At 49.3% G+C, this 27546-nt stretch overlaps 1 protein-coding gene across 5 annotated transcripts in view; it reads right to left on the bottom strand.

Moving 5' to 3' along the window:
* Positions 1-4437: 4437 nt before the first annotated feature.
* The window catches only part of UXS1 (UDP-glucuronate decarboxylase 1), a 91747-nt gene continuing 68638 nt past the window's right edge, over positions 4438-27546 (bottom strand). For all 5 annotated transcript variants that reach the window (XM_081157200.1, XM_081157201.1, XM_081157202.1 and 2 more), the window contains 7 exons: positions 25322-25443; positions 17411-17530; positions 13425-13468; positions 11263-11323; positions 8634-8691; positions 6632-6735; positions 4438-5270 (listed from right to left, as the gene is read on the bottom strand). In XM_081157200.1, coding sequence (XP_081013326.1) covers positions 5139-5270; positions 6632-6735; positions 8634-8691; positions 11263-11323; positions 13425-13468; positions 17411-17530; positions 25322-25443 — 641 coding nt within the window. In that variant the 3' untranslated portion in view covers positions 4438-5138. The remainder of the gene's footprint in view (positions 5271-6631; positions 6736-8633; positions 8692-11262; positions 11324-13424; positions 13469-17410; positions 17531-25321; positions 25444-27546) is intronic.

Below are 27546 nucleotides of genomic sequence, written 5' to 3'. Positions count from 1 at the left end.
AACCATCAGTCTGTTCTCTGTATCTGAGTCTGTTTCTTGTTTGTTCGCTTATATTGTTCTTTAAATTCCACCACATAAGTGAAATCGTGGTATTTCTTTCTCTGACTGATTTCACTTAGCATATACCCATGGTAGGATTTCATTCTTTTTTATGGCTAATATCCTATTGTATATATGTGCCACCACTTTTTTATCCATGAATCTACTGACAGACACTTGGGCTGCTTCCATTGCTTGGCTACTGTAAATGTTTCAATGAAAGTGGTGCTTATTTCCTTTCGAATTAGGGTTTTGGGTTTCTTCACATATATTCACAGAAGTGGAATTGCTGAGTCATAAGGCAGTTCCATTTTTAATTTTTTGAGGAAACTCAATACTGTTTTCCATAGTGGCTGCACCAATCTGCATTCCCACCAATAGTGCACGAGGGCTCCCTATTCTCCACATCCTCATCAATAGTTGTTTGCTGGTTTACTGAGGATAGCCATTCTGACAGGTGCAAGGCGGTATCTCATTGTGGTTTAATTTGCCTTTCTCTGATTAGTGCTGCTGAGCATCTTTTCGTATGTCTATTGGCCATCTGTATGTCCTCTTTAGAGGTGGCCTATTCAGGTAGTCTGTCCATTTTTTAATATGATTTTTGTTGTTGCTGTTGAGCTGTACGAGTTCTTTATAAATTTTGGATATCAACCTCTTATCAGATTTATCTTATATCTTCCCCCATTTAGAAGATTGTCTTTTCCCTTTGGTGGTCTTTTGCTGTGCAAAACCTTTTTAGTTTGATATAGTCTCATTTGTTGTTTTTCTTTTGTTTCTCTTGCCTGAGATATATCAGAAAAAACATCGAGAGAAATGTCTGAGATTTTACTGCTTGTTTTCTTCTGGGAGTTTTATGATTTCCAATCTTACATTTAAGTCTTTAATTCATTTTGAGTTTATTCTTGTATATGATGTAAAAAGGTGGTGCAGTTTTTATTTTTTTGCATGTTATCCGCCTAATTTTTCCAACACCATTTATTGAATAGACTGTCTTTACTCCATTGTATATTCTTGCCTGACCATATAGGTGTGGGTTTACTCCTGGGCTCTCTATTTCTGTTCCATTGATTGACATGTCTGTTTTTATGCCAGTACCATGCTGTTTTGATTACTATGTCCTTGTAGTATTAGTTTGACAGCAGATAGCATGATTCCTCCAACTGTGTTCTTTCTCAAGATTGCTGTGGCCATTCATGGGATCTTTTGTGGTTCCATAGAAATTTTTGGATTATTTGTTCTAGTTCTGTGAAATATGCCATTGGTATTTTGATAGGAATTGCACGGAATCTATACATTGCTTTAAGTAGTATGGACATTTTAGCAATCTTAGGTCTTCCTATCCATGAACATGGTATATGCTTCCATTTATTTGTATTTTCTTCAATTTCTTTCTTCAATGTCTTATAATTTTCCAAGTACATATCTTTTACCTCCTTGATTAAATTTATTTCTAGGTGTTTTTCTATGTAATTGTAAATGGGAGTGCTTCCTTAGTTTTCCTTTCTGAGATCATTATTGGTACATAAAAATGCAACTCATTTTTGAATACTTATTTTGTATCCTCCCACTTTACTGAATTTCCTTATCAGTTCTAGTAGGTTTTTTTCGGGGGATGGACTCTTTAGGGTTCTCTCTATATAGTATCATGTCATCTGCAAATAATGAGTTTTACTTCTTCCTTTCCAACTTGGATGCCTTTTATTTCTTCTTGTAACTTAATAACCTCTTTGAAGACAACACCTCCAAATATGGCTACATTCTGTGGTTCTAGGGACTAGGAGTTCAACACATGAATTTTGGGAGGGACACAAGTCAATCCATAATACCACTGTATCCCTCCTTGGGTCCTGAGGTCCCTAGTTGTTCTGCCTTTTTCTACCTACTTTGAGTCTCCTTATGTTAGTTTTGTATTTAATGTCCAGAATTTTACACTATACTTCGTGGGGAATACAGCGAAAATGTGTCTGCTCCATCTTGTTGGAAACAGAGCTCTCTCCCTTGCTTTTTTCTTTATTTTAGTTTCTTTAAAAACTGACCTCCCATGACTGGTAAGTGGTGAAGTCAGCTATTTTACTTTTGCATGCTAGGTCTTTATATAATCACATTAGTTTTGCTTAAAATAAAATGCATAAAAAATACATAAACGCAAAACTCAAAATGGTACTACCAAATAGTAAGACTTTTAAAAAACATTAAGGTTCTTAAACAAACCCATGAATTGACATGTAAAGATCTTGGAAAGTCATCATTCCACCCTAACTGCTAAAAAGCAGAACCAACTGAAAAGCCAACAACTTTCCCTAGATACACCAGAGAAGTGAGGTCGAAAGACAAACTGCTGTCCTTCAAATTGAAAGACCGACAGGCAAATAGAGAATCGCAACTTACCGGATAAGGAACCTCGGTGTGAACAGGTGCCAGGGTGGGAAAATCTGAAGTATAATTGACAAACTGCTTGAGGCTTAGTGTGGAAAAGTCTGAGTCTAAAAATCTAGGGGGAGCCAGTCATAAGGGGACCCCAAAATTTTGAGTTTCACCTCCAGGAGCTCACTGGGTTCTCATAGGAGCAGAGCAAAACCGCACTGCTTCCAGCATCAGAAAGGACAATGGAACCATTTGAACTACATCAGAACACTTGGTTCTTCATAACAAGGCCTGTGCTCAGGAGAAATGAGTTAATTGGTCTAACCTAAGGGGTTGTATCAGAGCCTAACTGCCCTGAGGAAAGGTAAATAACGCCAGCCCCTAGACATTGTCCCACCTAAAGGGTGAATAAAAGTTAAAATTCTTGTTAATAAAAATCACTTTTCCTTCCTACAGCACAGCTGTAGATAAAAATGATCCTTTTTCCCTAATGGGGCTAAGCTACAAATAGAAAACAGGTAAGAAATTTTAATGCATATAAAAAAGGTGGGTTATAACACCTCAATAATTAGGACAACAAAGTCCCACTGGGGTCTTTGAAGCAATGTGCAGCCCCACCCCCAGGAAGCTCTGGGTAGCAGCCTCAGGGCAAGTCTAGGTAAAGCCCACAGGTCACTTTAATATGCAAACTGAAACCTTGCAACTCAGAGCTCCTCTGCCCCAGGAAATCACAGAGGGTCTCTCAGATTTCCCAGGCTCTCTTGAGACCAAATTGTAACTCACACTCCTGGCCAGACCAACATTGAACTCAAAGGAAGTTGTAGGTTAAGAACTAAGTGGAGCTCATACATAACTAAAACTCAAGTAGGACTCATGAGTAGCGACGGTGCAGGAGTCTACAGGGCCAGTGGGCTGGGCTCAATATCCACGAGGGTGTAGCTGAAACCCAGGCTCCGTCAATTCTGCTTTCCTGTCTCCCTGGGAATTCATATGCTTAATTGAGACTTTTCATTATTTCCTTGGATGTATTTCCTGAGTGTGAATTATTACAGAAAACCCTTCATCCCCTTCTTCCTTGTTGCCTGAATTTTATTAAAATCCTGGGGCTAAATGTCATAAGATTGAAACCCAAGGAAGCATCCTAGAATTAGCGAGTAACAAGGTAGGAGGATTCTGGACCGTGGGGCTCTGGGGCACCCCACAGTGTACCACACAGATTAGCTCCACACACATCCTCCCTGTCTACGGTCTCTCAATGTATGGTCACCACTGTAGTTTTTAAAGCAGATTTTCAGCTCTGTTCATCTCTGCTCAGTAAATAGTGTATCACTTAGTTCTGGCCAAAAGAATGACAACCAAAAATAAGAAACCATCCTTGAGTCCTCTCTTTTTCCTCTCACGTCACCCAATTTAGCACCGAATTTTGGTTCCAGAATCTTGCGGGAAATTGAGCATAACAAATAAAACCACAACTTCCTTGGCCTGGCCCCAGATTGACAGGAAAAACATCACCAACTAAAAAAATATCCCAAGGTGATTTTGAAGGACAGGCAAAATATCAGTTAGTCATGGAAACGAGCATTCTGGCCAAATGCTTGGTGCCGGTGCCAGTTTTGTCCACATTGTGCAGAGCCTACTGAATGTGCTGCTTTAACTTACGTTTTCTGCCATTTGGTATAAAAAGGAATACAAAAATTGAAAACTGCATCTTGAAAGAATTCTTAATTAAAGTGAAAGCTCTTGAAGTTTTCACTCAATGTGTCTAAGGCACTTCTTTTTCCCCATCTGGTCTGTTGCCAGGTAAGGACACAATGATTCCAACCCTGATAAGAGCTGATGACATCTCCACACAGCAGTTAATACAGTCTAAGACTAAATCCAAGGAACATATAAAGGTTTTCAATAGCAGCTCATCAAATTTTATAGTATACCAACATAAATGTTTTCAGAATTTTTAAAATTAAATTCACCAATATTTTTCTGAGTAATCCAACAATGAAAGCAGAAAGCCAGCTACCTTTAAAACTGAAAGTTGAGTTTCAATATTTTATTAAAATAGCATATTTAACCACTGTTAACCAAGAATACTTTAACTTTGTCCCCTACCCCACCCCACCCCAAGTACGCAGCACAACACAGTAGTGATTTCAAATATCCTGATCATGACAACCAACAGAAATATTTCAAAGTCATGTTTGCAACTCAAAACCGGACCTTGGAAAAATTCTGAACTGAAAGAAACGTAAAGCTCTCAGACAGAATTCTTTCATCCACCGAAGAATAAAATGCCGGGCGCCACCCACCCGACAACACTGTTAGGTTCTTCTTTCTTTATGCATAGCATTACCTCTTTTTTAGGTCCCACGTCTATAAATAAAATCGGCATTTTCACCCCCATTTAATGTTCCTTTTCAGCTTCACAAAGAAACCAGTAAATAAAACTGTCAAGGACAGTCACGACGTTTGCTCTCACAGCAAGATAAAAAACTTGAAAATACGCAGAGATGCGTCTATGCTATTTTACATAAAAAGAGATTTAAAAAGTGCAAGGCAAAATTGCAGGTTTTTGAGGGGAGTTTTTAGGCACATCCATTTCTTTAAAGCAAGCTTCAGAATCAAATTCCAGTTTGTTCTTCATGACACCTGTTTAAGTCTCTCTTTAAGAAAAAAATAAAAAAGAGGACAGCACACATCCATCAGTGTGAAACTGGGAGTCGCAGTCCCAAACGAGGGGCTCAGCTGTGGCGCGTCCGTCCCTTTTTTATTCTTGCGGGCTTTGGTTTGGGGATGTACTGATTATTTGCCTGGTACTCGAGTTCCTTCCGGAAGTAGTGAATTGCTTTGTTTAAACCTTCTTCCAGTGGCACCTGTTTAAGAGAAAGCGAGAATGAGATACTAGGTGGCGACTGAGCAAGACAACAGAGTGTCTCAGGCAGCACAGGAAGCGCCGACGTGAGGTCACAGGGCAACGGGCGACTGGACTGACTCATTATAGGAGAGGACACTCGAGTTGTCACCAAGTAAACTTTGTGACAAACTACCGTAATCCTCCATCTTTTCTTTTAAGGGTTCATTCATCCTTCTTAAAAATCACCTACTCTCCCCTAAAAGGCCTGCATCGCCCTCCTCTTTCCCTACAGAGATGGCACTTAGGCCTGAACTCTAAGTCACCCAAGTCACCATTTTCCCTGGTCTCTCCCATGTATACATGTTAACATGTACATGTGAATAAACATCTGTTTTTCTCTTGTTAATCTCTCATTACTGGGGTCTCAGCTGAGAACTCAGAAAGGTAGAGGGGAAATTATTTTTCCTCCCTTACATTCCCTATAACGTTCTTTTTCTAAAGATAAGACAGCTGTGGATTGTGCCTCTCCCCCCGCATGTCTGTGACTGACACGGAAGAACCGCAACCTGCAGGGCCACGCCTAGGATGGTTCTACATTTATCGAGCACCTGTGTGCTAGGCTCTGTGGAGGCTGCTCAGGCTACTGCTGCACACAAGCCCCGCATCTCTGTCCTCAGGGAGGACACATTCTAGCAAGGCCCAAGGGGGTGGGAGGTAAGGGGTGGGAAGCAAAGAGGGAACGGCACAGGCATGGCAGACGGCGGAAGGGTGAGGCTGCTCCTGGATATGTGGTCACCCAGGAATGCCTCTCTAAGGAGACGGCCTTTGAACTGAGACCCAAAGGGCAAAAATGCAGCCACCATGTGCTGCCCTGGGGGACACACAGCCCAAGAGGACGAGCACTCTAGGCCAAGGAGAACTCCACAGCTTCTTGCAGCCACAACAGCCTGACTTAGCCTAAGCACAGCTGGAAGGTGTGGGCTCGCCGTTTCCTGACCTCCTCTCTCTCATTCCAATCCGGTGTCTGCCTGTGTGGGAACTCGCCAACCCTGCACATGCAGAGACCTCCTGGGCCACGTGAAGACAGGCCGGTCAACCAGGCGAGCAAGGCCCACAGCGCATGCGGCATCACCCCCAACGCTGCTTTCACAGACGAAACTCCATGTGTGCACGTGCTCACATGTGTGATTTTAAGAAGGCAGAAACCTCAGTAAGCCCAAGCCCTTTCCCCAGGAATAGAGAACGAGACACATGATATGAGCAGCATGTAACGGCCTGAGGAAAACCCTGTATCTGTTCTGTCCAGATGCCCACACCCACCTCGCTCCACCAGGGCTGCCCACCAATGGTCAGGTCCCTGAGGACACGAGCCCCACTTACCACAGGCTCCCAGCCAAGCATCAGCTTTGCTTTTGTGATGTCTGGTTTTCTTTTCTGTGGGTCATCCTGGGCCTCAGAGAGAAACTGAATTTCACTTCCACTACCTGAGTTGTTTTAAAAAGGAAAAGATAAGAGAGCATCACGGACTACTAGGGATGTGACGTTCACCACATGTCAATCGAACAGTACAGGGTGGGTGACACACCTCTCACGGAGTCATTCAGCCGCCTGAGGGACTGCACTCCTGTCCCCATGAGAGCTCATGAGGGGCAGGTTACTCTACCTCTATAGGACAGAGTGAAACTGAGGGCCAGCCCTGCACTGCCAGCTCCCAGGCAGGCCACCCACCAGCAGCTAATGGCAGATGTGCCCACCAAACACAACTCCAAAATGGTAAAGGTGGTGTGTGGTGAAATGCAGGGCACAGTCGCTTATGACATGGCTTCCCCAACTGCACACCAGAGTGGTCATGCCCTGGGCAAGGCCCTTGCCCAGAATCTGGTTGGCCTTTAAGTCATTTAACCAGTAGAGCACAGAGAAATGACTCTGGGCCAGCTCCAGGCCGACGCCTATCAAAGACCTGGGCACTTATGTGCCTGGTAGGAGTGAGCCCTGAGCCAACATTAAGTGCCAGCTACCCTGCTGGGGAGGCCACGTGTAGGACAGAGAGCCTGGCTTGTTCAGCATCCTTGCTGGGCCCAGACCCTGCTGGCCAGCAGCAGGAAGCCATACCAGGGACCACTGGCCAGGCCTACAGAAGAAATCCGCAGTGGAGGCTGGCCCCATCTCGGAATCTTGGGGAAATGAAACGGTTGCTGCTTTCGGCCACTGTGGCGTGGGGTGGGGAGTCACAAAGTTGTTCACAGAAGCATGGTGGCTATGCTGTGGACATGCAGGTTTCAGGCCAGCGCTTCTCCAACTTCAACATGCACATGGGTTCCCTGAGGGTCTTGTCAAATGCAGATCTAGTCCAGAAGCCTGGTGGGCATCAGTCTGCATTCCTAACACATGCCCAGTGCTGCTACAGAAGATGGCCCGGCGTCACTCTAGACAGTGGCCTCCACCCCACACCAGCTGCTACCTGAACACACCCCGTCCTCACTGGGGCACGACGGACAAGTTCTGAATGGAAAAGCTGGGGAAATGCATCTGAATGGAGCTGCTGGAGCCATAAGACGCTGTGGTTTATGTCTAAGAAAGATCATCTCCTCATCCACCGAGCTGTCCAGTGGATGGGAACACTGCTGGCCGATGACAGCCTGGTGCCAGGAAGGACAGCCCCAAGGGATCAACCAGCTAGGTGTGGGGTCCACACAGCCACTTCAGAACACCCCACATCACGCTCATCCCCAGTCTAGCCAACTACACACCAATCTGGGTTTGTCTTGACTCAAATTTCTTGATCAACCCTGGAAAACAGACACCCCCACAAAGGCCGGATTTCCCAGAGCTCCAGTAAGTCTGACGATGTGACAAAGGGAACACCCAGGGCATGTCTGCTACCCAAGGGCTCCTCGAAAAATCACAGACTTCTCATGGCTGAAGAGCAGACCTCACCTGGGCTACTGCAGTGTCTACACTGCCTCCAATAGTCCAGGGCAGGCTGCTAGGGCTGTGAACAGAGTCGTCAGAAACACAGCTGGTGAGGCTCTCTCCTGGGCTGAAATCCTACCAACTGCCAGTGTCTGAAATCAAACAACTGTCCCCTGTGCAGAAGGAGCTGCCATCATCAGGGCTCGAGACTGGGAACTAAGCTATGCCTCCTGCTCCACACACACCTGCGATTACGAAGGGGAACAAACCCCCTCCTTCCCCACCTCCACCTGTCTTTATCTTTCCATCTCTTACTAAAAGAACCAGAAAACACTTAAGAGCTCCTGGTAAAGTTCTGCTTTTTATCCAATTCAATTCGCTTGTATCGATCACACATTTCCAGTCAAGGTTTCGTGACTGACAGGTACAGGCAGGCACGTCCACCCAGGAAGGCATGTGTCCTACTTACCAACAAGGCTCTTAATCAACTGAGCGAACTCTAGAATGGTGTGCTCCTCCGGGTTCCCCTGGGGAAGAAACGGGTCTGGTTACACGTGTAACTGCAACAGCAGATGCCGTGCCGCCCCCACACATGCACGACTTCAAAGTGGGGGGCAGCTCTGGTCTCCAGAGGTCCCCAGGCTCCTGCCCCATGTCCCTGGGCTCCTGTTCCAGATGATGGTCCTCAGCACGGCAGAGCTGCACTTCACCCGTGCCCTCCAGACGAACATCTGGCACGAAAACACCTTTGGCGAGGTCAGGAGTGTCCAAAGGGAACACACTTTCCCTGGCGAACTACGAGGCAGACAACTCCCCCATCTAACTGCAGCGTCACTTTGCGCAGAAGTCTGGTTCTGCAAAATTAGCTCTCATGAGAGAATCTTTTTTCATCTGGGTGCAGTGTGAGCAACCTAAGTAATAAAGGACTCGCGACCCGCCCACAAAAGTTGGGACAGAAATAAGACACACCCACAGGAGGGTCAGGGCAGCTGAGGAGGGACAGGGTTCATAAGCAAGCAGACTCTGGGAGATTGGAGGAAAAGCGTTTTTCCCTTTCTTCTTCCATCACACACTGCAGCAGCTGCCCCTCTCCTCTTCCCAAACTCCTACTCTGCTGTGCAGGCCCCACCATGAGAGGCCACCGTAAAGCATGGCAGTTCCATATCCTGAACCTCCTCACTCCCCACTTCTTAGCTTAGTCTGCAACCAGAAGGTGCACAGCCAGGAAGGGACCCGGGCCTAACTGAGCAGCACAGCGGAGCGATGGGAGTCGGGCAGAAAGCCGCCCGTCTGCATCAGGACTGCTGGCAGACGCTCTTCAGACTCCAAAAAGATGTGCTTCTAGAAGAGATGGGAGTCCCCAAAGATCCCTGTACAAAAGCCCCAGGAAGAGGAAGAAGAGCAGGGCATCTGAAGGAAAGGGGAATGACGACACGCACGACCTAAAGGGCATGCAGAGAAGACACCAGCGGAGGGCGTCATGTCCTCGTGTCAGCTCCCAAGGCAGTGGCCACTCCAGGCCCAGTCTTTCCTATTTCACAAGAACCCACTCCTGACTTAGTGAAAATGCAGCTATGGAATGTGCTGAAGACTGCTGGCTACAGGAAAAGTGCAGGGAAAGGCTTCCGAGGGAAGTGGTTTCCAAGAAATAAGCAGGCATGGCCAGCCCCGCTCTAACACGCACAGGACGCAGGAGGCGTTCAGGAAGCACCTGAAACAGACGGGGTCAAGGTGAGGTAGTGCTAGTGGTCCCTCGTGAACTCCGGAGCCCTTGTGTCATTGCCATCAACAGAAGAACACCCTGCATGTGGGACAGTCTATGCTGGACACCTCCCATTGAAACAAGACCAGAAAACCCCAATCAGCAAACAGCGACTGAAGGGCCAGAGGATTGCAGCCCAACATGAACTCTGCCTGGAAGAGCTGGAGAGGAGACTCAGGGGGTACGGCCTTGCCCTTCGCGTCTTTAGAAAGCAATCACACTGCGAGGCATCAGATGGGCTCTGATGGGCGTACAGGGAATGCGCTTTTAGTCCTAAATAGAAGAAAAAACTTTGTCGGCCAGAACTGGTCAAAGACAGAATAAATTCCTTTTGGGGAAGCAAGGCCACCAGCACTAGATGTGGTCAAGGCCGGGAAAAGAACCCGACCATCCTCCCGCCACAGAGACTCTGGACCGCAGGAGGCGACGGGGGAGCTCAGAGGTGGTCTGTGCGGCTCAGACAGAGGTACCTGGAAAACTTTCCTAATCACCTCCACCTTGTTTTTTGTTTTTCTTTTTTTAATCTTCACCCAAAGATATTTTTTCCATTGCTTTTCAGAGAGTGTTGGAAGGGAAGGAGAGAGAGAAAGAGAGAGAGAGAGAGAGAGAGAGAGAGAGAGACATCGATGTGAGAGAGACACATTGACTGGTTGGCTCCCACACACACCCCGACCGGGGCTGGGGATCGAGCCTACAATCAAGGTACGTGCCCTTAGCCAGAAACAAACCAGGGACCCTTCAGTCTGAGGGCCAACGCTCTAACCACTTAGCCAAACCAGCCTGGGCGACCTCCACCTTTTCAAACCTCACGAACACCTTGTTGACTGGTCATGAGTATACACGTGTTTCTGTGTCCGAACGTTGCTGACCAGTCATGAGATAACTTGTGTCTGCATTAACATTAATTGAAGTTATTTTAAACACTTTGCTGACCAGTCATGATGAAAAAGCAGCTGGCTGCACAGGCAAGTTGTGGCTTGAAATAGCTGATCAGCAAGTTAATCAGGTCTTATAGAGGTTATCTGTCTGTTAAATTATGGAGAAAGTGATGCACGCAGAAAATGTGCATCTACCACCACCAAAGTGCTTCCCAATTTCAGGTGGAGAGAGTTGGTTCAGTGTTCATTACATTGCTCACCCATGTCCTGCAGACAATTTTACTTCACTTTAATCTCTTTGTTTTAATTTGCAAGTTTTTCTCTCTCATGTTCAGCAAGCAACAAGCATGCAGGCCCTAAGTGTGTCTCAGCCAATAAAGCAGCACCTGGTGCTTTTACAAAGAATGAGTGAGCCTGTGACCTGTTCCGGAGACAGTGGAAGGAAAGGACGTACTCACCAGGTTGACGGGGCTGCTGACGTTGCTGTTCATGAGGGACACCAGGCCGTTCACCAGGTCACTAGGAGAGAAGGGAAGGCCGGTTCAGGCACCTTCTGCTGAGCACGCAGGCGCCGAGCATCAGACACGCGCCACCTCCCGGAAGAAAACCAAAACCCAAATGGAAAAGTGGATGTCAAAATAAAATCCTGCACATGAGAGGGTGTGGAGAATGCTAAAGCACCCACAGGTGAAATGACATGTCTAGGACTTGCTTTCCATGGGTGGGTGCAGACGGCTGAACAGGATGGAAGTTGAGGGATGGGGTTGAGTGCTCTACTTCTGTCTATTTCTGATACCCTTTAACAATTACAAAATAAAAAGTTAACACCCAAAAAGGATGGAGTTGATACTAGTTTCTGATGAAAGTGCAGTGACATGTGAACCCAGGTAGCTGGTGATACAAAAGCAGATGATTAAAAAAACAACAACAACACTGAAATGAAAGAATTCCCATGTGCCATTCCCACAGGGGCAAAGCACAGGTAAAGCAAACAACACTAAGCATTGAAATAACCCAGAACGCTGCTCCGGACTCCCTGAGCCTTCAGCTCACCTCTCCCCACCCCAAACACCTGGTATGAACCGGTCAGAGGTCCCTGGAGGTTTCAAATGAGTCCTGGTGGGCTGACTGGCGTGAAGGTGAAGGTAAGTAAGCAGATTTTCGCTTACCAAGGTGTGTTTCTTATGTTCAGAGCTTAAAAGTGTGGCTCTGTTAAAAAAAAGTTACTTTGTAAAAATGACACTTCTGCTCTATACCAGCACCTTCTTCCGCCTATTTTCATCAGCTCTGATCCTGAGGAGACTGACGCTCAGTCTGGTGATCCAAGTGAGGTCTGTCTGCAGCCCAGAGGGGGTAGGGGCTGCTCGAGGCAGGTGGGTGAGAACATGCGATTATGAAAGATGGAGCTCGATACACAGAAGTCCAACAATATGGTTGGATACAGAAACGCGTCCTGCTCCTTTGCTCTGAGCACACCATGCCTGGGGCAAGTGCTTTGAAGCAAAAATAGTCCTGAAGGGGCAGCTGCCGCTTCCTTCTGAGAACACTGGGCAGCAGAGCGGGCCGCTAACCACTCCCAGACTCTGTCCTGGGCAGATACTGAGGAGTGCTGGTGCTGGGGGTATGGGGTGGGGACGGAACACTGATCATTACATATGTTTATTCATAGCTTTCTTTCACACTTAACATGAAAATTCAAAAACAACAAACACCTTCAGGAAAAATCTATAGTGGTGGTTCTTAAATAGTTTTTTTGTTATTTAGTTGGTTTTTTTACTAGCAGTTCATTTCTCAGAGACTCTGCCCTGGACCCTTACGCAGTCAGACAAGTCTGTGACCACTCTGGCTGAGGCAGGGCTGGGGGCTGCCCAGACCTGCACCCCCACTGCCACTTCAGCACCTCTATGGCAACCTGGTTTGGCCTCAAAACACCAGGAATAGTATTTCCTGCCTGAAAAGCATTCCAGGGAACTTTCATCGAGAAGTGAAAAGATGTAGAACTGGATTTTACAATTTAGGGTACCACCAACTTACAGGGGATTCTCAGTAACTTTGTCACATGGGAAAGCATTTGGGTCTACGTAACTGTTTATATGGTAACTGTCTGCTCAGAACCAAAGCTGCATTTTAAATTAGTCACAGACTGAACTGACCAACAAAAAACCCAACAGCAAAGGACAATGAAAACCCCCACGAGGCTTCAACCAGGAGCTTAGACGCCTTCTAGGCACACAATTCGGCGGAAGCAGGACACTGGCTCATCTCTGTCTCAATGAGGACAATCTCATCCATCCTGGAAACCATGGGGGAATGGGTCAGATTCCGGGATCTGCAGGTTTGTTGGATGATCAAGGCCAAATCTTAAATTGGCCTGAACTGAAGTTCCCTCAAGTTGGGCAAGTTCACTTACAGAGCACTAGGTGGCAGTAAAGGGCTAGCACAGGCGTCATAAGCAGGAACACGCGTGTACACTTTTCACATCAGAGAACTGGAAGAACTTTCACGGCCCTTTTAGAGCTGTGAGAAGCATTACTGCAACACAGAAGTGCCTGTCCGGCCTGCGCCAGCCTTGCTGAGTCACCGCCAGGCCGAGCTGCACGCAGCAGGCCCGCTGTCTTACCTGACATACTGGAAGGCCCTGGTCTGTGACCCAGATCCGTACACCTAGGAGGAAACCGACAGTTAGGCCTCGAGTGGGTGCTTCGACACTGCGCAATGGTGAGAAGGTGGCAGAAATACTTATGTGTGTGTGTAGTTATGTGAAGCTTTTCCTCAAAAGACAGTGTTGGGAAGAGTCAGCTTTTGTCAGTCCTATGTGTCAGGGTCTGGGAAAGGATCCAACAGGTGACAGACCTATATGAACAGTACTGGGTACATCTCACCTGGTCCTCCACCGAGCTTGCCCATCAGGACAGCTGGGTGCGTCCTCAGACCAGGCTGCAGAGCCTCTGCCAGGCTAGTGTCGCTTTGTTTACAACTAGTTCCCTGGATCATTCCAATGTGTGGCCAAGGCTGAGAGCTGCCCAGGAGACTCTGGGTAGAAGACAGAGGGGGCGGGAAGGAGGGCCTCACTGGATGTTTTCATTCCTCCGCCTCTCACCTACTTCCTCCTGGGGCAGTGCTACTCACCCCTCAGGGACCAGCTCAGATGCCACCTCCTTGGGACACCTGTTCTGGCTCATTCCCAGGAAAGAATGCACTACTCTGCCCTTTGCACAACAGTTCTCCCCTAACCCCCTAACTTCCCTGGCCGAGAGCACCCTGGGTCAGGATTCGGGCCGACTCACCTTTGTCCTACTACAGCCCCGCACATCCAAGTGCTCAGTGAACGTGTGAAACGAGGCCTGGGCAACTGAGCACCGTGCGCAGGCCAAGGTGGCCTGGTCACTCGGGAATTCCCCAGATGGGGAGGCCAACCGCTGCGCGGACAGGCCGCCACAAGCAAGGGGGAGCACCCTCGGGAGAGCACAGGGAGCACCAACCACCCCACGCTGGGCCTCTCGTGCCTACGAGCCTTCTCTTCTCTGCAAGACAATGGGCCAAAGTTCGGAATCACTTCCGTTCCCACGCTGTCGGCACGAGGGGCAAATAAAACGCTGACTTTGGACTGATCTTACAAGTGTGGCTTCCCCACAATTTCCTTTGGAAAAACAGCAAGGGTTTTAAAATGACAGAGACCCAGACTCACACCCTAAATCGGCCACACCCTCCAGCAGGGAAACTATTAGGACTTGCTGAAGGCCCAGATGACGGTCAGCATTTTTTAGCAGTAAAGTACTTTTCATTAAGGTAGGCACATTGTTTTTTTTAGACATACGCTATTGCTCACTCAATGGACTACAGTATAGTGTAAACATAACTTCAGCATGTCCCTAGAACCCCAAAATTTATGTAGCTCGCTTTACTGTGATATTTGCTGTATTGTGTGGCCTGGAACTAGCCCTGCAGTACCCCAAGGTGTCCTGTGTTCCTGAGTTATCCTAACAGGCACCCACACAGCAGGGACTTAAGGCGCTAACACACCCAAAGAATCAAGTTTGCCAAGGGATAAAACAAGAAAGGGCCTCACAAAAAGAGCAGCTGGAAGTACATTACACAGCTTAGAAAGAGAAAGCAAGGTAACAAGGAACTCCCAGCCACCACTGAGGTCTTCAGGCTTAGAAATGACTTAACACACCAAGTGTTCCCAAAAGTGGAGTGATGGGAGCATCATGCTGGATGACCCCTGTCCCAAGACTTCTCCACAGAAGCTCGTGGCAGAAGCAAGGGGTGCTTCCTCCACTGAATGGAGGGTAAGAGTCAGGGCTTGATGAACTCACCAGAGGGAGAGAGTCCTGTGTGACAGAGGACACAGCACGCTCTCAGCAGCCCCCTGGGGATGCCTCCTCCTACCAGGTGTCAGGAGAAGACCACTGCTGGCACAGTCTGGCATGGCGAGAAGAAGACCCCAGGGCTATGACCTCTGCCCACAGAGGGTGCACTTTTGGGCATGTGGGGACTTACTCTCCCACCTGACACGGGCTGGCTGCTGCCAGGAGATGGTGAATCAAGTTTTTTCTCGAGAGGCCTGTACCGTTTGCTCTGCTCTGTGGTGTGAGGGGAGTCACTGCGGACAGCGGCCAAAGGGCACCAGGACTGCCCCTGAAGCTGAGGAACTACCAGCAGAACAGCTGAGCCGAGGGCAAGCACGTTGGAACTCGGCAGCAGGCAGCAGGTCACAGGATGAACAAGCTACACCTTGTGGTCACACTATGACCACCAGCTTCCTGAACAAGTCACTGACCACATGTTCGTCAGAGGAGTGGCCACTGGAACCCCAGTCATTTCCTTGACAATTCGTCCCATACCACCCTGTGCTGGGCACTCTTCCAGGAGCAGGGACATAGCCCCTCGGGAACCAAAGTCCCTGGTGTCAAAGAGCTGACACTGGCGGGGGCTGGAGGCTGAAAGTTAACATTTCAGTTGGTGAAGTGCAACGAAAACAATAAAAAGCATAGTGAGGAGGGGCACAGGGAGAGGTGGGGGCCACTATCTACAGTGGTGCAGAAGGCTCCAATGAGATGACCACTGAAAGGGGAGATGGCCTGGGAGAAAAGCACCCCCAGGACAGGCAGGAGCAAAGGGCTCGGGCTGAAGAGCTGAGTGGGGGAGGCTGGGTGTGCAGGGGATGTGAGGCCTCGTGGAGTCCCTGACTTCTCTTTCAGGGCTTCCTCTGCTGCTGGGTCAAGGACTTGGGGGGAGAATCAGAGTGGTTAAGGGGCCACAGCAACAAGGAGTAGGCGGAAGCACGGACCAGGGGCAGTGGGAGTAGGCGAGAAGGCGCCTGGATCCACTCGGGGCAAGGCCACTAGGATATGCGGTGGGCCCAACGTGGTGTGGGAGAGAGAGGGCCCAGTGTGGCCACAGTGTGCCTGCCCTCGGGCACCAGGCACAGACCAGGCTGGCACTTCCTAAGCGTGGAGGTGGGACCGCAGGCTGGGCTTCAGCACCGCAAGCCAGGGTCTGAATTCACCTCTTCCCTATGCTGTGTTAAACAAAACTCACCTGGAAACCATGTCTTGCCCTGGGGAAGCCACATCCCTTTTTGGTTCTAAATTGGCAAAGCTTTTTTTTCGAAACTGGTAGCAGCACAGCAAACACCCCTAAGAAGAGTTGAACATGACCAAGAGCAGAGGCTCTGAGCTCAAACTCGCTGCAAGTGGGGGCAGCCTATGCAACCCGCCTCCGTCTCACTACCGGGAAGATGGGGCAGCATCACCTGCATCCACTGACTTGCTGTGAGCGGAGTTAACAGGTAAAGATCCAGGAACAGAAACAGTAACTGACTTTCAGAGAAAGAGAGAGGTGGATATGTGGACAGAAGGATACGTAGGTCTCTACAGCCCCATTCCCTCAGGAATACACTCAGCTGACAACGACCCTGCAGAGCTTTTAGGGAACCGAGACATTCACTAGTCTGAGTCCCACCAAACACCGAGCTCTCACAGAGGCCGCAGAGCGGAGAGCAAAGTGGAGGCAGGAAGCAGGGAGAGGAGAGAGGAGCTGAGGGTTCTGCAAAACCGGAGAAAGCCACCCGAACTTACTCAGCAAACCCCTGGCAGAGCAGGCTGGGGGTGCCTGAGGGCACTGAGCAGCGGGGCCTCATCCTCGCCACACATTTGAACCAGACCCTGGCCCAACAGGTGCCCACCAGGCTCCAGAAGCTCCCAGGTGGAGACCACTGGCAGAGGGAGTGCTGCTCAGCACTGCCAAGAAAACTGCCCACACCAACCCAGGCACAGGTCCATTATCGGGACCTGGGTGACCCGGAGCATAGACACAGCCAGTGGGTTAAGCAAGCATCCGGGAAGCTCTCTGCCGGCAGGCGGGCAAAGGCAGGCAGAGCCCAAGGCCTGGGTCGTGGACCATGCCCACAGCCCACAGCTTTATGTTCCCGGTGGGCTCGGAAAGCAAGATGACTCGAGTGACACTGGTCATCCCTTCTTCTGTATCCTGTATCCTATGCATGCACCTCCCCTCCTGGCCACTAAGGGCGCAGGAATGTGACTCCCTGAATCAGCTTGTTGGTGGCTTCAAATTATTTTGGCCACTGAGGCCAGCACCTACCGTGAGTGGCTCCCCCTGAAGCGCCTGCAGGATGAAGTTGCTGACGACCCGACCGTCATTCATGTGCATGCGCGGCCCAAAGGTGTTGAAGATCCTTGCCACTCGCACTTCTACGCCCTCCTGGAACAGGGAGAGAGGGAGTGAGGTGCATGTCCTGCTGCAGGGAGGCGGTGGCATTCCCGGTGCCCTGCACAGACACGTCAGCAAATGCTCTGCTTTTCATTCCAAAACAAAAATGGCTGTTTTGTTTTTACTGTGTGCAAAGTGCGCCTTGTGAACACACCTGAAGACTACAGTCCCACCAGAGAAAGTCAAACATGTCACCCCTCTGAACACTGCACAACAGTGTTTCTATGTTTTCTCCAAGTAAATATTTTTCAAATGGGGTCATGTTATGCTCATCCTTTAATTATTTTTTCACATTTTTTTTTTGCAAATTTATCATTCAATAAACATTTTAAAAAATGTTTTATAGATTGATTAGAGAGAGAGAGATTTGGTGCTCCACTTATTCATGCCTTCACTGGTCGATTCTCCTATGTGCCCTGATCGGGGATCAAACTGGAAATCTTGGCGCACTGGAGCGACACTCTAACCCACTGAGCTACCCAGTCTGTGCCCTCAATAGAGATTTAAATGTCAGTGAATGTTTAATAGTTGATTTGAGGAAAAAAGAGTGCTTTACCTTGGGAAAGAAGGGACACACAAACATTCTTAAAGAGCCACCCACCCCAGTCTGTTCCATCCCAAACTAAAGACAACAGGGCACCCAATGCTGGTTCTTAGCTGAATGGCCAGGGAAGGCACACACCCACACTGTTTAACACGCCTCTATTACAACAAAAATGGGGAAGGGGGAGAAGGAGAGAAAGAGGGAGAGGGACAGAGAGGGGGAGAGAGAGAACATCAATTGGTTGCCTTCCATACGTGCCCTGGCCGGGGATCGAGCCCACACCTGCCAGGGCAGGAAAAGCAAGTTTTTAAGTATGTAACCAAGAAAGCATATTTTTTAAACCCTAAAAGCCTTCTTTAAACTACCTTGTTTAATTGTTAATTTCATGAACTGATTTTTATGTTTTATAACAAACTCTGAATGGCTTTCCCGGCACATGTGCTTCTAACTTGTTGGATCCACCAGACCACAGACGTACATTTCGGGGCATCCGAGGCAGGTGGGATGGTGGCGTGAGGGCGGGCACTGAGCCCCTAGCCCCATGGCTTGCCTGGCCTGCCACTTACCCTCCCCTATACACAGTGAAAGTGGAGGAACAGCATTTCCCCTGCAGGGCTGTTATAAAACAAAGCTTGTATTACCCTCAGCACAGCTCAGTGATAACAATGCTTTTCCAAGAACTCTCTTACTTTACCACCTAAACTCTCACACAAGCTGGGAGCCAAATGGACCTTTAGCTAATGGGGCGTGTGCAGCCTAGAATCTGCCCCAAGATAGTGAGCTAAAAGCCATCAGCTGCAGGGTCCCAAGGGCCCATGTAAAGCCTTGAGGAGGCGGGGGCCCCGGGCCGGCCACCTCTGCCCACAGCGCCCCATCTGCGGCCCTGGTGTGCGGCCCCTACACGTGCTGAGGCAGGAAATGGTCACGAATGATGGAGAATGATAGACCCAGCACACAGTAACTTTTAGAAACCAAAGCACTACATTTCTGCTACTTCCTCCCAGCAATACATTATAACGTTTTCACGGGACTTTTCAGATTCTTAGGACTAAGGTGCGAGCTGCTATATTTGGCCCAGGAACCTGACGTTTTCTCCATTGAACAGAGAGTTTTCCAAAACGGGGAGGGAGGAGGGAGGCAGGGGCTGGGCAGAGGTGCTGAACTCACAAAAAACAGCTCCGAAGTACCCACTTGCATTTAATTGTTAAGACAAGGAAAGAATCAGAAGTGGATAAATAGGGCTTTATTCTAAGAAGAGGCCAGAAAATCCTCTGCGAATTTGTAAAAGTCAAGTCCACGGGCCTGGCAGGATGTCAGGGGCTGGCAGGGTTGCAGTGAACCCAACGCTTTCACCCTCTGGCCGCATTTCCCTCAGGAACAATGGCCCCAAACCGGCTCCTCATGGCAGGGCTCTGCAGGCACGGCCTGGCCCGCTGTAGGTGGCCTGCTTGTTTCGATCTTCCCATTTGGGTCGTCACCTTCGGCGACACAGGATGCCTGGGACAGGGCAGCTGCAGACAGGCGGCCACAATGCTTTCTCAAGAACTCGGGCTCTCAAGCCCAGTTTGCGCCAAGACTAGCTCCATATTCCACCTCACCTTGCAGATCGAATCAATGCAGCTGAGACCGCTCGCCGCTCATGCAGCGTCAGGACGGTGCCGGTTCAGCAGGCAGCCGCAGCTACCTGACACGCAGCCCTGGGTGGGATGTGGACAGCAGGCAGCTACCCGCGCAGCTCAGGGCAGTGGTCCGCTGGCACCACATCTTGGAGGGAGGAATAATTACTCCCATCTCAGCTAAGGAAAGGGCCAGGACCCAAAGCAAGCTTCCCAGGATAAAGCCCAGGACTCTTTGCAGGGAGCTGCTCCTCTCAAGGACCCGACAGCAACACAAACTGCTCACTCACATTCAACACCCCTCCAGCGGGGACCGTCTGCTGACACCCACGCGGTGCCTGTTTCCGCCCTGCCAGGGGCCTGCCACACGCAGGGCAGCTGAGTCATCCTCAAGCTTGGCTGGTTCCACAATGTCTGTGGTCTTGTCCCATGTGGGAGCCGTGACTCACTCATGTCTCCAAGCATCAAGAGGTGTACCAGGGACCAGCACAATCCCCGCAAGTGTGAGGCCCTGGGAATGAAAGCAGGGGACCCAGAGAGGACGGGTGCCCAGAATGTCTCGTGGGCAAGCACCTGAGGCACTCACAGGTGAGAGTACATGGAATGCACGTGTGAGGCCCTGGGGGCGGTAGGGGGACAGGATACCTGCAGGCCCTCGATGAGGCCCTGTCCCTCATTAGCTGCCCATTCCTGGGTTAGTCACTTCATTTCTCAGATTTTAGATCCTGCTCTTTGGAACGGGGACAATATCCACCTCCCTTCATCACAGAAGTTAAAAGGAAACACGTGAACCTGTTTTGAAACGGTGGTCATTCCTGTCTATCTCCAGGCTACGGTTCTAAACTGGTATTGCCTTTGAACTTTGACCTCTTTCTCTAATTACCCTGAACCTTGGCACAGCGGTGCCCGTGTACAGCATCTCAGAAACATTCCCACCAGGCACCTAGGATCACTCTAACGACTGCACTTGGAACCAGTGGCCAGGCTGCAGTGACCCCAGATGGAGAGGGGGCACCAAACACCTCTCTTCTGCACCTGTCACAGGCAGGAGGGGCGAGCAGCTGGGGGGCAGGAGGGACAATGAAGGGACAGGGCTTCCTCCCTCCCCAACATCTCCCAGGGAGAGACGTTACCAGCAGGGGTTAAATGGCTCTCCCTCTACAGTTCTCTTGTGTGGCCATTCCTTGGAGAGTTGTCTCAGGCCCTGAACACCAGTGTGACTGTGTCACTGTCCTCACTGACAGAGGATGCTGGTGAGACAGAAGACACCACAGTGTGACTGTGTCAGTGTCCTCACTGACAGAGGGTACCGGTGGGACAGAGGAAACTGCAGTGTGACTGTGTCAGTGTCCTCACTGACAGAGGGTACCGGTGGGACAGAGGAAACTGCAGTGTGACTGTGTCAGTGTCCTCACTGACAGAGGGTACCGGTGGGACAGAGGACACTGCAGTGTGACTGTGTCAGTGTCCTCACTGACAGAGGGTGCCAGGGTGGATAGAGGACACTGCAATGTGAGTGTGTCAGTGTCCTCACTGACTGAGGGTGGGGGGTGGACAGAGAGGCTGCGCACAGGGAGAGCAGGTGCTCACAGGAGGACCATCCCTCCCCATTCACCGTGTGGAAAGCCTGTCCCAAGAGGCACCAGGGTGGATTTACCTGTTGGGCATGGGACAGAGAACTAATGGGACATGCTCCCAGGTCTGGCAGGCCCTGCTCTGTGACCCTTCCTTAGTGTGCCTCGGGCCTCAGAGAGAGTGACGTCCACCTCCCTAAAGCAACACAGCCTGCAGCCCTGAGGCAGAACCTCCCATTCACTTCCCCTGCAGCCGCTCAACACATCCCGTCAGGCTCTGGACTCTGTCTGGGGAGACTGGGGCCATCACACAATGCAGAGCTCACTTTGCTGAGCAAGGCTCTTAGGTGCTGAAACATTCCAATTCCCTCTCAGTGGTGGTGGCAGAGGGGGGCCACCTGGTCAGGGGACAGTGGCATGTATCTGCCTAGCAATCTCCCTCAGCAGCCCTGCTTCAGTTGTGATGTAATCACCGGGCCTGAGTGCTGGCTGCACAACAGGCTAAGCCACTTCGAGGCCAGGGGGAATAATTTCTAGGGGGCAAGTAGGCAAGGAGAGGGGTGCCCAGAGAGCCAGCGCAGAGCTGGGCAGGTCCAGGCCACAGGGTCTTCACCCTCTGGGTGTGAATCCTACCAAAAGAACATTAGACTTGTTTTAGCTGCCTGCTGAGTGTCTTTTTAAAACTAAAATATAAGGTACACAACCAACTATGTTATTTTTTAAGTATTCTGATGCCAGAAAATGAACAAAGCCATTCCCTCAGGGCCATGGGGCGAGGTGACTCTCTGCTCTGCTGGTCTGGTTTTATGAATGGTGGCCTGTTTGTGGCCCTGCCCAGGGAGTGGGCCACAGATCTGCAGAGTGTCAGGCTCCTGCTGGGCTGTGAGCTCACACACACCAAGCACACTAGAGAAGTCCCCACACTGACAAAACCACCATGTCCAGTGCACACAGAAGCCACTATTTAATTCCTCTGTGACAAGTTTGAGGTTTCCGTGAAAGATGCTATATATGCCCTTTGATCCCACTTCCACCTCATTTCATTGCCCCCCTGAAAGAAAACCCAAGGGAGCCTCTATGATATATAGATGTCTCTAAGATGTATACGTGCCATAGATTTTTTTCCTGGGAAATCAAATTCTGTTTTGAATACATAAGCATATTTCACTAAGAGAAACTCAGAAGAGAATCCTTTGGAAAAGAGAAACTCTATAAAGAGATTATTCCTACTTGTATTTATCTTGTTTATATTCTTAATTCTTAGGTACTAGGTTGATTCAGAGTAAAATACATCTACACACCATATGACAGATAAAGTAACAATTTATACTGAAGACTGGATGTGTTATTATGCATAAAAAATAAAAACTGTTAATTAATTAAAGCATTAATTAAAGTAATTAATTAAAGACGTAGACCCCACCTGATTTATCCTTCCTTCGGGTCATTTTTTTCATTAACCCACAGACAGCATGAACAGTGTCACTTCAAGTTTTGAATTTCCTCCTAAAAGCTGCCATCCTGGAAGGCAGCACACAGAGACCTGTGAGGTGACACTGGCACGCGGCGGAGCAGTGGTGGTGGGAGCAGTGCATGCGCCTGGGAGCTTGTCCTGGGCCCTTCGACATTGCTGTGCATCAAAGGAGCCCCAGGGCCCTTGGGCTCGGAGCTGCATCTCCTTTGCTCACCCAGCTTCCTCAGCCCCGATGGCCCACAGGATGGCCGGGAGGAAGGAGCATGCCCTGGGAGCTGCCAGGCATGGGTTTACGCTCTGCTTGTAGGCCAGGGAGCTGGAAACAAGCTTGGGAGCCCACTCCTCCATCTGTAAAGTGGGCGGCCCACACCCGCCTCAAAAAGGGGCCGTGAGAATGAGGGGAGACTCAACAGGCTGAGCCCTAACACAGGCTGAGCCTCCCGGAGACCAGCGGACACGCACACTGTGAACCTGACCACGGGGTGACTTCCTCCACTCAGCCATCACATTAGGGCCTCCTGTACGTGGTGCATGTGCCACACATTCCACAGCAGTCACCCCTCAACTGGTTGCATCCCTCACAATGATGGCGGGTGGCAGGCTGGCAGACACCCCACAGGGCTCCTGTCAGGGATAGGTAGCAAGACTGCAGTCCACACAGGGCCTTCCGATGGGCACATTGTGTCCCGGTTCCCAGGGCAATGCCACCTATGCTGTCAGTCCTCCGAGACCCACATGAGCAGAAGTGTAAATGCTGATGGTCCAGAGTGATCCAGGCGCTACACTCCTGAGCTCACCCACAGATGACCTGATCCAGCTAACATGCGTGGAATGTGTGCCCTGGCCATTCCAGTGCCTGGCATACAGTCGGTGCTCAGTAAATGCTGGCTGTATCATTACTAAATACTGTAATTATCATGAGTTCAAAGCTTAAGGTAATATAGATATTTACAAAATTATTAATAAGTTACACTATTAACCATTTAATAAAACTTGAAAGTTCAATAAAAATGTCCTATTTGCCAACCAGCTATACCTATGTAAAAATTCACTGACAAATACCAGACTGAAAGCAAAAGAAAACAGCTTAGAGATGCAATCCTCTTCAAACTTACTGTGAAATAAAATGCAATCATGTGTCCCTCAGCATTCAGGTTAGCTTTCTGAGGTGCCAACGTGCCTACGGGCTGTGCTATGTATCTGGGAGACCAGCTTACATTTTGGGGTCAAGATACTCTAGGCTCAAAAATGACAAAGGCATGTCCTTTCTAAAACTGATTAGTGTTAAAAATAAATGACTATTCTAACCCAGGGGTGAGGAGCCCTTTTTCAAGGGCCATTAGATATTTATAACATCATTCTCGGGCCATACAAAATAATCAGCTTAAAAATTAGCCTGCTATATTTGGTCAAACATTTAATTAATGCACTCCTAATGTGATGGCTGGAACTGTTTCTCTTCGGTGAGGCGTTGGCAGGGCCAGACCAAATGATTTTCGACATTCCCCACCCCTGCTCTAAGCCAACTGCACGAAGTAGCTTAGAAAGCAGTTCTGGCCAAGAAATAAAACAGGAAGGCCTGAATACTTACATCAGCACAAGGCTGTTTTGTGGGTCTTTAATGTTGGTATTGTACACACACAAAAAAAAGACTCAGGGACACCCAGCCATCAGCCACTCAGCACCAGGCACGCGGGAGCACCTCTCCCCTCCCACGAAGCCCACAGCCTCTGAACTCCGAGCTCACCTGCAGGTGGGACCCTGGGCCCAAGGACACATGCCCATTCCTCTTTAAGTCCTGAGAGCACAGGCTACCACACATCTGTCAACAGCCTGTCCCGTCCACATGTCCTTCCTCTAATAAAGGGCATGTCAATGAGCTAAGAGCGCTGGTCCAAACACAACAGGACAGTCACCACCAACGGGATGGACTAGCCAGGCTTGCCTAGCCCCTGGGCCAGGTCTGGAGGTCTCACTGGCTCCCACACAGCCCTGAGGCAGGCAGGACAGTGCACTGAGCCCCATGTCAGAGCAGAGTGCCCAAGGAGGTCAGGCCACATCTCTGAGGATGAGGCGGCAGCAGAGCCAGGCGGGAACCAGGTCCTCTGCCTCAGTCTGTGGGCTCTGACAGCTACAGTGTGAGAGGGAGCAAACCTGTGACAGGACACTACCAGATCTGTTAAAGTCCCCTGCAGAGCAATGAGTGACTAGAAATGCAGGAGAGAACAGTGAATGGAAGCCCCTAAGGAGATCCAAATGAAAGCAACCGTGACTCATTTTCCCCTGATCAGGTAACTGGAAGTGAAACCCAAGTCCCCTGATTTGGAGGCTGCAGGAAAACAGAGGGAATTCTACCTGCTGGTGGGCAATTCCCCGCATGCCACAGTTTCCTAAAGCTAGGAGTTCATCTCCCCAAAATCTTTACTTTGAAAGGAAAAGCGCTGCTAATACCACTAATTTATAACAGTGGACCACCTTCCCCAGCCCCACCCTGGCAGGTAATCCCGACAGTTCATTCCTCTAGTGATTTACACTCGGGACGGCTCTGCGTGTCTGCGCCCCACACTCACACACCTGCTTCATGTAGGCGTAGCACATGGTCTCCGCAACGCGTTTGCCTTCATCGTAGCAGGCTCGGGGGCCGATTGGATTCACGTGGCCCCAGTACTCCTCATTTTGAGGGTGGACTTCAGGGTCTGTGAGGAGAAATGATACTGTTTTCATTCCTCCTTTGTTTCAAATTCATTTGCATGAACACTGAGTATTTATGATACAAAAAGGAGCTGTGGGAAGACCAAAACAAACTGTCCACATGGAAAGATCGGTATCTAGAGAATTCATTGTTCCAGTGGGATGCGCTGCTCTTACGTCTCATGTTAATACACATTTTACAGGAAAAAAGTTAAAAGATCAAATGCCAGTTTAAACCTTTCCTCTCTCCTATAAATTGTTCTTAACTTTTAAATTATTATACAAACTATACTTAAGTATAACCTATGTGGAGGGACATATGGTTCAACTTATATTTATAAAATACGTAATGAAAGCAAAGCATGCATTTATTGAAAACATTTAAAGAGCATCCCTGTGGAAGACAACTTCCACATATGCCATCCGCCGCACAGACCTGAGAACCTCAGTGACACAGGTCTGGCCCAGCGCTGGTGGGAAGTCCCAGGGCAAACGGCTGCTTGCTCCCAATTCCTGTTTTTCTGGTGTGTAATTCAATCACACTTTAAGATGTACCGGGGAAATGACTATTTAAGAAAACCCAGTAACAAATTCTTTAACACAAGCATGTTTTTGGAATGTGAATTAATAACTAATTTATCTAGTACACCAGGAATTTTACACAACCACATACACCTGTGGTATAAAATGTGTACGTCTTTGCCAAGAAATCTGGACAAGGTCCAGGAACCTTTGTGACAAATCCACTCCTTGTACATCTTGAGCAGAAGTCTGACTTTGGCTTATGGGTAACAAGGGGACCTGTGAGGGATGGGACATGAACACATAGATGCCTCAGCTGGCCATCCGCCTGGATGGGCACCCCTTCCAAAGGGCGGCAGCAGCTCAGGGCAAGTGCAGACTTTTCTAGCTGCTGCTGGGGTTAAAGTTCCCTGAAGAAGTGCATGTTTTTACTGTACAGTGAGAGAAAATGTCTAAGGCGAACACTGCCGGAGAAAAGAAAACCAGTGACGTCAACACACACAGATATGAGAGGATCCACGTCAGGCCTTTCCTGGGGATTTTCCACAAGGGCTGGGCCAGCCAGACTCAAAAAGATGATCAGAAATTTGGCAAATGATGAGAAAGAGGCTGGATACACCCACCCACCCCTTGAAATGCCCAGGGTGCCTGAGGTTCACGCACAGTTGTAAAAAGTCCCCGCACAGGATCACTCTGAAATCACAAAAGGCAAGGGCCAGAGTCGCAGGTTTTCTAATCAGGATCCATCATTCCCATTCTGCTCAGCCAAGATCAGCGTGCACAGTTTACAGCAGCTAGAAACCTCGAAGCAGAGCACCAGCCGGATCCCCCGAGTTAGGCCCTGAGGTCATTTACTACCCCGAGGAACACAGCTATCGCCCAATGTGCAGATAAAGGAGGTGGGAGGAGAAAGGCGTAGATGTGGAGATGCCACCGTGCCCTCCCGGGCAGAGAACTCAAGCATCTCAGTATCTGACGCAGACACAGCCCGACTCTGTCAGCACCACTCCTCTATGACGTGTGAAGCCCATCAGAGGAGCAAAGGGGACCGTCCAGTGCCCGTGGGGAACCTGCGGATCCCCTGCAGTCTTGATATGGACAGACAGGGAGGGGAGAGTTCCAGCCCATGCACCTACCTATTCCTAAGCAGCCGGGGAGCAGGGAGGGGACTGTGGGCAGTTCCGCCCTTTTAACCTACAGATTTCAGCGAAGTGGACAGGGCTCCACCTTTTCATAGGGAGCACAAAGAACATAACTGCATGCAGTGGAATTTGTTTCTCAGGCTTTTTTCCATTTGGTTCCCGTTAATAAAAACACATCTCTTCCCATGTTGCCCTTCCACTCCCATGTCTCCTGACATGAAGTAGTGAGTTCCATCACGGCCAAGCCTGGCTCCTGCTGCACCCAGTGGGCAGTGCTCCCACAGCCCGCGCTGGGTGGCTTGGGGCCAGATGGATGTCCACTTGGACAGAACGTGTCAGCCTCACCACTCCCCAGAGGGGGCGGTGAAGTGCTGTAAGCTGGCAGGACAGGCCCTGGAGTTTTTTGGCACTACAAGAAACGGTAGATTCTTCCAGAAATGGTTA

This window comes from Miniopterus schreibersii (genome assembly GCF_964146895.1).
Source record: "Miniopterus schreibersii genome assembly, chromosome: 13".
NCBI classification, from domain to species: Eukaryota; Metazoa; Chordata; class Mammalia; order Chiroptera; family Miniopteridae; genus Miniopterus; species Miniopterus schreibersii.
This window is presented reverse-complemented; position numbering and strand designations above follow the sequence as displayed.